The 14,407-nt window shown below is 42.5% G+C and overlaps 1 protein-coding gene across 6 annotated transcripts in view; it reads right to left on the reverse strand.

Annotated features, from left to right (window-relative positions):
• LOC125446472 (large proline-rich protein BAG6-like) overlaps window positions 1–14,407 on the reverse strand; it is a 96,585-nt gene that overhangs the window by 19,292 nt on the left and 62,886 nt on the right. For 5 of the 6 annotated variants that reach the window (XM_048520069.2, XM_048520071.2, XM_048520075.2 and 2 more), the window contains 4 exons: window positions 12,644–12,838; window positions 9,141–9,393; window positions 7,974–8,036; window positions 4,121–4,225 (listed from right to left, as the gene is read on the reverse strand). In XM_048520069.2, coding sequence (XP_048376026.2) covers window positions 4,121–4,225; window positions 7,974–8,036; window positions 9,141–9,393; window positions 12,644–12,838 — 616 coding nt within the window. The remainder of the gene's footprint in view (window positions 1–4,120; window positions 4,226–7,973; window positions 8,037–9,140; window positions 9,394–12,643; window positions 12,839–14,407) is intronic. The other variant, XM_048520070.2, reaches the window with a different exon arrangement.

The following is a 14,407-nucleotide window of genomic DNA, read 5'->3' on the forward strand; positions in this document are numbered from 1 at the left end:
CTTCAGTAATTCACGATTCCAATGGAAGGTCACAGATCTGACAGGTTATTTCAGTTTCTCTCTCTCCCCCACCACCCTGGAAGTTGCCTGAGCTGCTAAGTATTTCTGGCATTTTCAGACTTTTATGTCAGCTTTCCAGTATCCACAGTGTTTTACTCTTGCAACTCTGATCCCTGTGTGACCTTCCTGATATCGGACACGTTCAGTTCTCCTCGCGCTGCTGCTTTCGCTTCTCGGTGGAGGCGGATGGATTAAGCATTGTTGGAACTGGTTATTCTAATCAGCTGCAATATTTTTATGAGGCAGCACTATCCAAAAAGCACGCTGACAGTCTTGCTTAGCTGGCAGTGTCCACATAAGCTTCACAAGATTGAGAGTTTGTGCTCTCTGCAGCACACCTTCCAACATCCTAATTGACTGTCTTGCACCCAAAAGTGAAGACACTTAACTGCTCAATCGCATTGCTGTGTTTGGAAGGTACTGCCTGTGCTTGAAAGTGTCAAGCAAAGTGCTTCGTAACGGGGTAATGCAAATGGAAAGTTGGTAAAGAAGGGACGCGCTATTCCATCCCGCTTTTCATTAATTTTTGATTTACATCCAATAGCTAGAAGGTTTTTTTTGTCCACAGATGAGGACTGTAAACTACTCTGACTTCACTAAATTCATAACTAACAAATCAAATAAATATGTAAGATTCGACATGCATGACAGGAATGGTCACTCTGTCTTGGAAAGGCAGTCAAACCCACTAGGTTCAGGAAGAAGTTTATAGGAGGTCAACAGATCAAGGGCAGGATGGCATGACTGCAAATCAGAGAGACACAGTGATCCAGGACGCAACGACAGAGGGCAGTGGGGTCTTGACTCTGACCGATAGGTAAACTGACCACAGCTCTATGGCTCTCAAGTAGGGAAGAGTCTAAAGGAACACAGTAGTGACGGGAGATATTTTAGCTGATAGGGCTAGATACTATGACTAAAATTTCTGTTTCCTTCATTGCACCAAGGTTAAGAAGGTCTCCCCGTTGCTGGAGAGGAAATTCATTATTGTCGACTTTGGAAGTATGAGCCTGAATTGATGCTCTGCTGAGAGAATGAGAGAAGTTAGGGTACAAATTAAAATGTAGGGCCTCAAAAGGTAAAAGTCTCTGGATTGTTAGCTGACGCACACATCAATTGACAAAGTTTCACATTTATGAGAATTAAGCATGTGGCTCAAAGAGCGGTCTGGGAAGAAGGGCTTCAATGCATAGGACACAGGTAGCAGTACTGTGGAAAGAGATATCCCTTCTGCTGGGACGGACACCAAATAAACTGAGCTGGGATCTGTGTCCTGGCAAACTATAGCTGGAGCTGCAGGTAGGGTCTTAATCTAAAGTGGGAGGATATGGGTCAGGTGAAAGAATTTAGAAATCCAAAGAGAAAAATCTAGGCAATCCTGCAGTGAACTGATTTGACGAAAGGCAAGGAAGGACAAAATTTTGATAATATCAGCAAATAAGGTCCACACAAAGAATAGGAATAACGAAGTAAAATTCTGCACTTTAACTAAATAAACAATCATTCGCAGTAAGATAGATGAACTCAGCACAAATAGCAAAATTTGTTTAGAGCATGGTTACAAGGTGAATAAGACTGGGAAATAAATATTTCACCGTATGCAATATTCCAGAAATTCAGACAGAATTAAAATACAGCAGCCCTGTCAGTAAAGAATGAGCTAAGGACAGATATGTGAAAGGATCTTAGTTCTGACAGCAGGAAACAGAATTAGGATGGTTAGAGATCAAGATTTACAAGCATCAGAAAACAGAGGTTAAAAGATTCCTAACTGTAGTTATATTGTTGGACATCATGTTTAGCAAGAAATATTTCACAGCTTGAACAAACCAAAGTAATAATCACGGGAGGCTTGATTCTCCACATTTACTGGGCAAATGAATCGTGATGTAAAAGACTGTTTTGTAGAATACACATTCAGCAGTTCCCTGGAATATACATTAAGACTAATGCCATTTTACATCTATTAATGTGAAATAATGTAGGATTAATTAGTACTCTCTCTGCAAATGGCCCTTTGGAAAATGGGATTAACACAATTAAACTCCATATCAAGTTGTAAAGAGACATGCCCCAGTGCCAAACAAGAATCTGAACTTATTCAAAACCAATTCCTTGATCAATTTTTTTCATCTTAACTCATCTGGATAATTCACATGAATATCAGTTTTAAGGGAAAAACATTTGTACTGCACAGGAGTGTGCAGAGTGATTGGCAGAGGCATTGCCAAGGAAAGTGTACCAGTTAACAACAACTGCCAGTTAACTGCAAGATTCTGTTCACATTTTAATCCAGGCAAGTTGACACTGATCAATCAAAGTACTGTCTTGAAAAATGAACCGGCAAATAGCTGTCACCTAATTTTGTTGAGTTGAAACAAGCACAGTGGGTGTGTGTTCTTTCTGTCTGCAAAGTACAGGGCCCTATATACTTAACACGTGGCTTCCGACAAAATTGTTTTAAAAGTCAATTAAGGTATAACAGGAGAGCTAGCTAAGGTTGATGGGGCAAACAGGCAAAGGCAGCAAATAAACCATGGGAAACAGATGAAATAATAACCAAAAATATTCATTAATACATTCCAATAAACAAGAAAAATCAAAAAAATGAGGCAGCAACTTGAAATTAATGACAGCACTACATTAAGAGATTCCAATGTTGCGTTGTAAAGATTTGAAGGTCTGAAAAATTTTAGGAAAGGGGCCCCCAAAATTGATTAAAAGGATACAGAATGGCAATAGATCAGCCAAGAATCTAAAAGTAAATTTAAGAGTTTTTTTTGAGTATAAAGGGAGGAGCAGATTAGCTGAAGTCAATGTCAGCCTCATAGCAGACTGGATAAGTTACATACAAAACCTAACTAATGCAGGTTGTGGAAATCTGGACAGTGGTGGAAAATAATCAGCAGGTTCACCAGTGCTAAAACCAAAAAGTCATCAACAAGAAATCGTGAACTCTTTTTGTCTTTCCACAGATGCTGCCTAACCTCCTACTCATTTCCAGTATTTTCTATTTTAATTTCGCCAGATAGGTTGCCAGGATGAGGGAAGTTGTTTTTGCTGCCTCTCAGACCCCTAGGATATGTGCACAGCAGTGGTTTCCAGAAGCAGAAGCCATTCACCAGCACACCAAGTAATGCACATTGGGCTTCCAGCTTATGGCTGACAAGTAGATTCTACACTGATCTGCAATGACAAGCGAGTCAAGTGACATTCCTGAGACACCTAACCGGCAGCAAACGATGATCACAAACATGAGATGTTTCCTGTCACTGTAAGCTGCAACATTAGAGTGTAAGGCACTCCTCCAACAAACCCTCAAAACTGACCTGGGAAAAAAAATACAATTGCTTCACAATGATCACGCAATTGCTTCCTTTCCATTGCAAAGGATTGCGAAATATATACTGACTCAAACTTTTCTGCCCACACACTCACTCTACAGAACCCTAGGGCTATCTGCATTAATTGTTGCTAGCACAGTATAATGCACCAGTGTGCGCAAAACTTTTCAGTGAAGAAAACAGCCATTTGGCCAGTTATGCATACAGTTTTTGAGAGCTGTCCTATTTCATCCAAACCGTTCCCCATCACCCAACAAAAGATTTTCTCTTCAGGTACATGCCCAACTGCCTTTTGAAAATTACTACTGAATCTGATACAATCGATTTGCTCAGGTTCCATTCCAGATCTAGTGTGATCAGAAATTTCTCTTCATTTCATTCTAATCGTTTTAAATCTACGGCTCTCTTGCATGCAAAAGAACTGCTTTGCCTGATTTTATCAAAATCCCTCAGTTACGAATATCACTTCTTGATCTGCCCTCAACCTTCTCCACCCTCTCCAACCCCTCTGCAGAACTAAATTCTCTTGACCCAGTACTTTTTGGAAAACATTTTCTGCTCAAGGCTGTGCCATCCTTCAGAGTTATATTCCACGTCAGTTTAGGCCCAGAAAACTGCAAAGGTTTAGTATGACTCGCTTGTTTCTTCTGCTCAATGCCCCATTCTCAAAATCAAGTGTCACGTTTGAGTTCAGGAGAGTGTTTCTGTCATCATACCTGAGCTTGCACCAGCTGCTGCCATAGCCTGCTGGGTAATCTGATGCATGATGGTCTGCATGAATTCAGGTGTTATCCCCGGGACTTGAATGTGAGGCATGGCACCTGAATAAGGAAAGGGACTGAAATTAGAGGTTGTATGCAAGTGCAACATTTGCACACCAGCAAACAATGCACATATATCTGCACAGTGTCTTTTAACTTGTAAAAATGGTTGTCTCACAACCCTTAACTTGAGGTATCAGGTCACATGAACAAAAGCTGGCTTAATGAGAAAAGGAGCATTTTAAAGGACAGAGTGGAGTCTTGAGGGGTTAAGGGTTCAGAATGGAATTCCAGGGTCTAGACTCCAGGAAGCTGAAGGCAAGACCATCAACAGTCGTACAGTCATAGAGATGCATAGCATTCGATTGAGCTTGTCCATGCCAACCAGGTATCCTAAATTAACCTAGTCAGCATTTGGTCCATACCCTTCCTATTCATATACCCATCTAGGTGCCTTTTAAATGTTGTAATTGTACCAGCCTCCACCACATCCTCTGGCAGGTCTTCCATACACACATCACCTGCGTGAAAACATTGCCAGTTAGGTCCCTTTAAATCTCTCCCCTCTCACCTTAAACCTGTGCACTCGAGTTTTGGACTCCCCCACCCTGGGAAAAGGAGCTTGGTTTTTCACCCTATTTGTGCCCTTCATGATTTTGTAAACCACTATAAGGTCACCCCTCAGCCTCTGACGTTCCAGGGAAGACTGCACCAGTCTGTTCTGCCTCTCTCTATAGTTCAGATGTTCCATCCCTGGTAACACCCTTGTAAATCTTTTATCAGCCCATTCAAGTTTCACAACATCTTTCCTATAGCAGGGAGGCCAGGACTGAACGCAATATATGGAACTCTCGAATGCCGGAGGATCAGAATTGGGACGGTTTCTTTTGGGTGGGCGGGCAGGCAGTGAAGTTAAGTTTAAACTCAATAAACAAGACAAACTTCAATAGGTGAGAAGACGACGCTGGGTGATATGATTGTTAGCCATCTGAATTTTGAGTCGGTCAGTGGGTGCAGTGACAATGACCCAGCGTTAACTGGTAATTAGTCCTTCTCTGTCAGAGGGATCCTTATCATTATTCACTTGGTGTGACTGAGGAAGTGGCAGAATTATCTCACAAAAGCTCAGACTTACTTTGCATGCAAGCAAAAACACCCTTTTCTCGCTTATTTCTAATATCTATGTAGGAATTTTTGTAAAGTTGAGATTAAATAAGGGCTGAGGCCTTCTATCAGTTGTATGCGATTTTAAAAAAAGCTCTTCCATGGGATGTGGGCATTCCTGGGGAGGATGTGCAATGGTCCTGCAAAAGGCGGTGGTGACTTGCCTTCTCGAACTGCTACAGGGTACAGGTACACCCACAATGCTATTAGAGGGGGAGTTCCAGGAGTTTGACCCAATGACGCTGATGGAAGAGAGATAGGTTTCCAAACTGGAATGTACACAACTTGGGAAAGGTACCATGCTTCTGCTGATGTTGTCCTTTTCGCTGATAGCAGTCACTGGTTTGAAAAGTACTGAAAGGAACCTTGATAAAATTAATGCAGTACATCTTGAATATGTGTACACTGCTGCCATTGTGTGCTTAAATCAGAGGGTGACAGGGGGCAGTACATGTGGAAGGTTGTAGACGGGTGATGATTGAGTAGGCTGGTTTAACATGGATGATGATGAGCATCTTGAGTGTTGTGAGGCTGCACTCACCAGGCAAGTGGTGAGTATGCCAGAAACCTTGTGACTGGTGGTAGGTGATGGACAGGTTTAGTGGAGATAGAGAGGAGTTATTTTCTGCAGAACTCCCAGACTCTGGCCTGCTTATGCAGACAGTATTGATTAGGTGAGGCAAACTAAATTTCTTGTCAACAATAACCCACATCCTCATCTCAACATGGCGATAGTGTGGGATTTGGTGATGATATCAGTCAATGTTAGGGGAAGATGGTTAGATTCTCTCAGGTTAACCCTATGGCAATTGTCTGGCAGTTGCACAGTGTAAAACTTTACACATTAGCAAATACTACTATTTCCTCTTCAACCTTAGGGAGGACTGGAGGGAAGGTCATTATGAAGCAGCTGCAAACGTGCACTATCCAGAGAAACCTGAGGCTTGGGAGGCGTTTAAAAGCATTTCTGATTAGAAAATATCTATTCTAAGGAACTCTTGCAGTGATGGCCTGGGCCAAAGGATGACAGACTTCCACAGCCACTTGCCCCTGTATTAGCTGTGTCTCGGGTCTGAGTTCAATCAGTTCAGCTTCCTAACTCAGCTTCGTACTGCCTCCAGTTTTCGTGAGCTTCCCGATGCTACAAATGCTTAAAGGATGTCTCGACGAGGACAGACCGTCACCCATTGATTTCAGCTCCTTTGCCCATTTGTGAAGCAAGGCTGCCATAACACCTGCAGCCAAATGCGCCCGATGCAAGTCAAGCTGCGCAATGGTGAGCAGGTTTGTGCTATTTAAGTGCTGCTCATTAACGTCATCAGTTACACCTTCCATTACTTTTCTGATGATTGAGACCAAATTAATCCAGATTGGATTCATTCTGCCATTTGTGGACAGGACATGCCTGGGAAAATTTCCACACTATCGGGTAGGCACCCGTTTTGTAGCCACACCGCAAGAGTAGTGATTATTATAAGAAAACAACAAAAAGAATTCTGATTAAGCAGATAGTTTTGTTTTTGTTTCCCCCGCTTCTTTTCAATGTAATCTGGTAACTGAAAAGAAGCGGGGAATGAAGACTAACACTCACAAAGGTGCTGACAGGGAAGAATGAATAAACATCACTGCATGACAAACTGGATTATCGGTGCAGATAGCAATAGAAGGTGTTGACTGAGCAGAATTAGTGCCTGACGGCAGGACTGAGTTACACTTTCAGCGCAGCTGCAGCTAGTACCAACTGGATATCAGCCAACAGTGGTTATTAGTTCTGTGAAAGGAGCAAGATCAGAATATAGGGACCCAGCCCAAGTATCATTGAGAACATGCTGTTTCAATTGTACACAAAAGTAAAAGGTGACAGATTGGGCAAAACAGCAAAAAACGAAGGTTCTGTAAAATACAATACTTCTGGGATTAGGCATACAGGATATTAACAGCAGCAAAAGCAGACGTGGAAGATTTTTCGCTTTGAAAACAAGCATCTGCTCTCTCTGTTGGGCATTAAAGTTCACACAGCCACTACTTCAGAGATGATAGCACAGTCTCCACTGAAAGTAGTACATTTCAGTTGCACACAAGGAAAATGAACAGGGTAGAGTCTGAGCAGGCAATTCATCCAAAATGCATTTATCTTGTGATATCCCCTGAACACAAGGTGTCTTAGTTACATACCCACCGAAACTCCACCTAATGTAACGCACAGCGAATATGGTCAGAGATAATGGGAACTGCAGATGCTGGAGAATCCGAGATAACAAAGTATGGAGCTGGATGAACACAGCAGGCCAAGCAGTATCTGATGAAGGGTCTAGGCCTGAAACGTCAGCTTTTGTGCTCCTAAGATGCTGCTTGGTCTGCTATGAACATGGTCAGCCGTCATCTTGAAGACAAAAAGAATTTGTAAAGTAGCACTTGACAGTCAAGAGCATTGTGGCACTCGGAGTTCACAAAAGGCACTATTTAGAGAAAAGGCTTTAGAACTCAAAGATACAGAGTACATTGTTACAACTTTCTCAGTTGCCTGCAGGTAGATCATGCCCATTTTCAGTCTCCAGTCCGTTCCTCTAGTATTATCTGACACTTAGTGAGGGCATGGAATGAATGTTTTACAGTGGTGTTGTTGCACTAACCAGGCACTTACCTGGGCCAGAATTGCCTGTTGCAGATGACACAGTTGCAGAAGCATTCCCTGGCGCAGCAGAATCTAACCAGCGAAACAGATAAAAAAAACACCTTTCAGACACAGTGATACATCTATGTGCTACGATGGTTTCATGTTTAATCAATTTTGTGAACTACATTCCAAAAAATTGTATAGATCCAGATTTGTGTTTTTTAAAAAAGATCCAATGAAAGGGAAAACGTGATTAATTTCATGACTGGGTTTTGGGCTTGTTTTGTAGGCTTGGAGATATTTTGAGTTCAGTTGGGAGAAGCCTGTTACAGAACAAGCTGTCCATCACTCCTGGTTCTAAAGCACCTTTGTGGTGAATTCGGCACAAAACCCAAAATAACTGCTTGAACAGCGCGTGAATGACAGAGTTCTTATTGGTGTGATTCTTGAGCAAGCTACATCTGCCAAGATTCCAGAGCGAGTTGCCTATGTTTGGTGACACATGCCAGAACATCATACCAAAAGCCATCTGAAAATTTTGCATCTTAGCAGTTCCCAAAAGCAAAAACTCCTGATGGCCAAAAGCGTTTTCAGTCCGACAATATGAATTGCTGCAAAGAGATTTCTTTTTCTCCTTTACCTGGTGTGCATGTGCATGTGCAAGCATAAGATTAAAAGAGTAAACATTTTTACTTTCATATTACAAACTTAAGGATATTAATCAATTTCATAGCCTCATTAAATAAATTTTGTTTTAAATTAAATCAATAATTTTGACTTTAATAAAGAAAAGGATGTTTGGATAGTTTTTTTTATTCCAAGTCTAATATATAGTAAGTATACAGTTGTTTTAACCAATTTTCCTCATGGCCAGTTAAATATTTATGCTGTAACCTGTGGAATAATGGGACTAAAAAGAAGACAGTGCACTGCCCAAGTCTCAGATGTGACGTGAAATAATGTTAAGTGAGTCAGAAACGCTGCAGAGGCAAATGTATCACAAGACAGGCTACCACTTTAACTTAATGGACTACCATGAAAACAATGGAGTCATGAGTTAGACAACACCTTGCTAAAGCATATCCTCTTTTCCTTGAACACAGATTTTTAAATTCAAGTCCTAGACAAAAGCAACTAGAAATCCAGAATGGAGACCTCCTGGCTATTACAGCCCTTGCAACATCTTGACCATACCTCCTTGAAGATTCATTTGCATCATGACAACAGGCTCCATGGTTTGGTGTGTAATGCGGATGACCCGGGGATGTGGAGTCTGAGTCTGTGCCTGCGACCCCTGGGTCTCTGGCGCTTCCCGTGAATCTGTGCCCTGCGGCTGGGCAGCAGGAGTGGTGTTGGCAGTGGGTGGGGACGTTGCCTGCCCCTCGGCCATGTGCTGTGTCCGACTGCCGTTAGTTGTCATGGTGACGGTTGTTCCAACATTGATCTGCTGAAATGGCAAGAAATTGCAATTTTAGTATCTGGGAGGTGGGATACACACGTATGGTAGCTCAGCAAGGTTTCAGAGCAACACACACTTTGAAAGAGATCCAGGACCGACAGAAGCAATCTCCTTGTCCTGCACCACCCCCATTGGTTGGATATGCTACTTTAACCCTTAACCCTTACCTTCAGATAAAATGTTGGCTTCTTATGTCAAAGATGAGGAGGCATATCTTTAGTCAGAGGGTTTAGAATTGTTGGAATTCACTAGAGAGGCAAATGCTCAGTTGTTGAACATTTTTAAGCTGGAGATTGATAGACTCTTGGAAATTAAGCCAATCGAGGGATACAGAGAAAAAGCGGGCAAGACAAATTAGTGCTAAAGAACAGCCATGATTTTAACAGTGAGGCAGAGACGACAAATGGTCCACTTCAGATCATACTTAACATGCCAGGTCCTTACCCATCTGCTCCCTTTCCTCAATAAAGACTGAGGCAACATGAGGTTCTTAAAAACATAGGAATATTTAAGATCAAAAGCTCATTATGACATGCAATTACACTTTTGAATGAAAACAAGACAATTCATCGAAACCAAGTCCAAACCATTTTTCTCATTTCTGCCTTTCTCCTTCTCCCAGAAGTATGCTAGGATTCCCTTTGTCCTCACATTTCATCCCATCAGCCTCTTCACTAAAAGGATCATCCTTTGCCATTTCTGTCACATCAAAACACCTTCCATTTCTGTCAGCATTATGCAGAGACCGTTCACTCCAGCACATCCTGCACGTTTTTTTGATTGCCTGCAACGACTCATCCATCTCCAACAGCACTTTTCCATGCTATTCTAGGAAATATTTACCATAGCGCTAACCAAGGCCCCAAACACTGCTACCAGGAGAAGCAGCACTTTACTTGCACGTCTTTCAGTATTCCCTGCTTATACTTAAGTCTCCTCAATTTTAAGATGAAAAACGCAGATAGGGTGACAACTTTGCCAAACACCTCCATTCAGTCTGGTGTCCAGTTTTCTTGGTTTTGCTTTCAGCAGCACTGACCTAGCTGAGCAGTAGTGGGATATTCAACTCGTCCAGCCTGCTCTGCCATCAAACACAATCATGATCAGTAAAACATTTTGATGTCTTTTACCCACACTACACCTGTCTACTCGATAATCAAACATGTATCAGCATCCACTTTAACATAGTCACCCACTGAGATTCTACAGCTCTCGAGGTAGCTTTCAAAGGTTCACAACCCTCTAAGTAAGAATATTTCACCTCAGCCTGGTCCTCAGTGGGAGGCCCCTTCTTTATAAATTATGCATTGGTCTAGACTCCGCAATCATGGAATACATCATACCTGCATCTACCCTGTTTAATGCTCTACATATTTTGGAAGTTTCAATGATTTCGCAATCTCGCTTCATAGGACAGTGCCACCAACCCAACAAGTCTGATGAACCTTCGCTGCATTTCTGCCATGACAATACTTCCTGAAATGAGGAGGACAAAACAGCACGCAGGACTCCAGGTGCAGTCTAACCCAGCTCTTACACAACTGAAGCAAGATTTCACCACTCATGGACTCAAATCCTCTTGTAATAAAGACTAATGCACTGTTACGGCTTATTGATGAGGACACTCAAATCCCCTTGTCCAAATATACTTTCCAACTCCTCACCATTTAAGAAATATTTTAAACATTGTTTTTTCCTGCGAGTGGATAACTGCTCATTATGTTCTATCTGCCATGTCCTTGCCCAATCACTAAACCAGTCCATAATCCTCCTGAAAATTTTTTTACATCTTCCTGACATCAAACATTCCTGCTTAGCTTCGTACCATCTGCAAATTTTGGAATATTACATTGGGGCCTCAAGTCCAAAGCATATACATAGCTGGCTTGCAAGTCCTGGATTCTTGTGGTACTCCACCAAACATAGTCTGCCAATGTTAGTACAATCCATTTATTCCTACCCTCCGTTTTCCGTTCTTTAGCCAATCCTTAATCCATATCAGTACATTACCTCCTACCTCAATGTTTTACTTTTGCTAGCTAACCTACTTTGGGATCCTTAACAAAAACGTTCTGCAAATCAAAATTATTACTACACCTATCGACTCCAGATTATCATTTTAAATACATAGACTCTGCCATGAACACGTACTCTTCTTCATAATCATTAACAATCTCTTTGTATTTTGGTTTCTGCGACATCTATGGTATCTAATCTGCCTCATCCTCTAACCTTCCCTTGACCATCCCTTCTGTTCTAGCTATTCTTTCCTCTCCCTGTCCCATACTTATATTTTTATTAATGGGATATCAGCATTGCTGGCTAGACCAGTGTTTATTCCCTAACTGCCCAAACAGCAGTTAAGAATCAACCATGTTGCTGTGGGCCTAGAGGCAGATGGAGGCCAGACCAGGTAAGGATGGCAGTTTGCTTCCCTAAAGGACATTAGGGAACCAGACAGAATTTCCTCAACAATCGATAATGGTTTCAGTCATCATTGGATTCTTAATTCCAGATTTTCATCAAATTTAAATTCTATGATCCAGCGCAGCGGGAATCCAACCTGATCCCCAGGACATTACCTGGGTCTCTGGATTAACAGTCCAGCAATAATACCAGTAAGCCATTGCTTCCCTGGACAATATAAAACCCATTGCACATTTCCCCTTATCTTCCAGTTCTGAAGAAGTTATATTGGGCACGTTAACGCTTCCCCTCTCTCAGATGCAGCCAAACGGGCCAAGTTTCTCCAGCGTTTTCTGTTTTTATTTTATCATAAAATCAACTGACTTCCTCAAGCAGCGCTTTGATAAGCAACATTTTTGTGCTGGTGGGTTATGGGCAGACAGGGGTATTGCCTGGTCTCAAAGAGGACAGTCTCTAAAAAAGGATGAGAGTTGAAGTGATGACAATGCTGTCAGATCATTGCAGAAGAGAGGGGCTGAATGGCCTGCTCCTGTGGGCTATGCAGAGATAAAGCAGAAGTGTCATGTGACTTGGATTAGTGCCCATCTGATGCTGTGGCTGAGAAACAGCCTTCACTGGAACAGTCAGACGGACAAGGATTGGGCTTGGTAAATTAAAACTCGTTCCTAGAACTACGCTGGTCAAAATTACTTAGCAGCACACAGGATGGAGTGCTCACAAACCAAGGTGCTTCCAAAAAGTTGCAAGAGCCATCGGTGACCAACTCATCTGCACTCTTGCACACCTGAACAGCCAGTGTGTGGTAACTCACCTGAATGGGCACAGCCTGCTGCAGCACCACAGGGGAGGCATAATGGGACATAGGTCTCACTACGTGCAGGTGACGGGGAGTGTTAGCTGCCAAGTTACACCGGAGGTCAGACAGAGCCACAAAGGTGTTGCCCAAGAAACGAAGGGCTTCTCCGACAAGGTTGATGATCCTCTGGTCTTCTTCTCTGCCTTCAGTCTGTTGGAAGGAAGGGCAAGAAAGGAAGGTTACAACAAATACTGCACAACAGTCATTCATCTGATTTCTCCCAGTTTTCATCTCTAGTTCTCTCGAAAGGTGCTGACAATTCTGGGCAAGGTACAGGCCCATGGAGGTGCAACTATCATTTAGCACCGCAGTCCAAGTGAGTATACTTCAGCTGTGAGTTGAGATAGCAAGTCAGGCTCACACAACTTCAGGCAATTTAAATCCAAACGCAGCATTTTTAATTTGCTAGCCACAGAGAGGACGGTTAAAGCAGGCTAGGGATTCAACATAGAGCCACCAAGATCTGCGTACAGTAGGTCACAGGGTGTATTTATATATTTAACTGGTACAACTCATCAGTGACCAGAGCTGGACAACCTAGAATCAAACAAAAACAAAGCTCTGGAGGAACTCAGTATGTCTGGCAGCATCTGTGGAAAGAACTTCATCAGAATCCTGGAATCCTACAGTGTGGAAGCAGGTCACTTGACCCAATGAGTCCACACTGACCCTCTGAAGAGCATCCCACCCAGACCCACACCCCCTACCCTATCCCTGTAATCCTGCATTTCCCACGGCTAACCCACCTAGCCCGCACATCCCTGGACCATGCGGCAATTTAGCATGGCGCAATCCAAACATGCATATCTTTGGATACCAGAATATCAAGCATCACTGAACTTGAAATTTTAACTCTGCCCCTCTCCAAAGAAGCTGCCAGGCCAGAGCTTCTCCAGCCTTTTCTGGTTTTGTTTAAGATTTCCAGTATTCGCAGTTCTTCGTGTTATTGAAACCTAGACACAAATTTAGCAACTAGGGCAACACAGCAGATGGGAAGGGAGGTGTACGGGAAGCATAATTTATTTCCAGCCACTTAATTGTTAAGTGGCAATTTTAACGACATCTTTCGGATTGGGTGTTGGAAAATGAAAATTTTTTGCAGGAGGGGAAAATGCAGGACAGGACTATATTATCTTCAGTGCTCAGGACAGAGTAGACAGGAGGGAACTGTTTCCATGAGCAGAAGGGTCAGGAAACAAAAGTCACCAAACTAAGGCAATTACAGATAAAGAAACAACAGCGATGCAAGGAAAATCTTTTTTAAGAACTGATTATGATATGCCATACACTGCCTTGATTATGCGGTAGAGGCGGATTTAAAGCAAAAAAAAATTGGCTAATAATCTACAGAGGGGAAATCTGACAGCTTTACAGGGAAAGGGCAGAACAGTGGAAATCAGGTGGGTTTCTTCTGCACAGTGCTGGCATGGACACATTGGGCCAAAATAGCTGCAAGTACAAAATCAAGAGTCTGGCTCACAAATCAGGAAATGTTTTGTCACATAAAGGATGGGTGAAATGCTGCACAAAAAAAGCATCAGCTGCTAACTCATCTGAGAACTTTTAATTCAAGATCAGATTTTTTGATAGCCTGGGAAATGGGGCGGAGGCAGGTATATGGAATTCGAACACACGAATCGCAGCGAATGGCAGCGAATGGCCGATTGTCAACCCAGTCCCGCTCCTCAGATGCCTTGATTCCCTCAGGGTCCAAGAGTT

The sequence above is a fragment of the Stegostoma tigrinum genome, chromosome 34, assembly GCF_030684315.1.
Source record: "Stegostoma tigrinum isolate sSteTig4 chromosome 34, sSteTig4.hap1, whole genome shotgun sequence".
Classification (NCBI taxonomy): domain Eukaryota; kingdom Metazoa; phylum Chordata; class Chondrichthyes; order Orectolobiformes; family Stegostomatidae; genus Stegostoma; species Stegostoma tigrinum.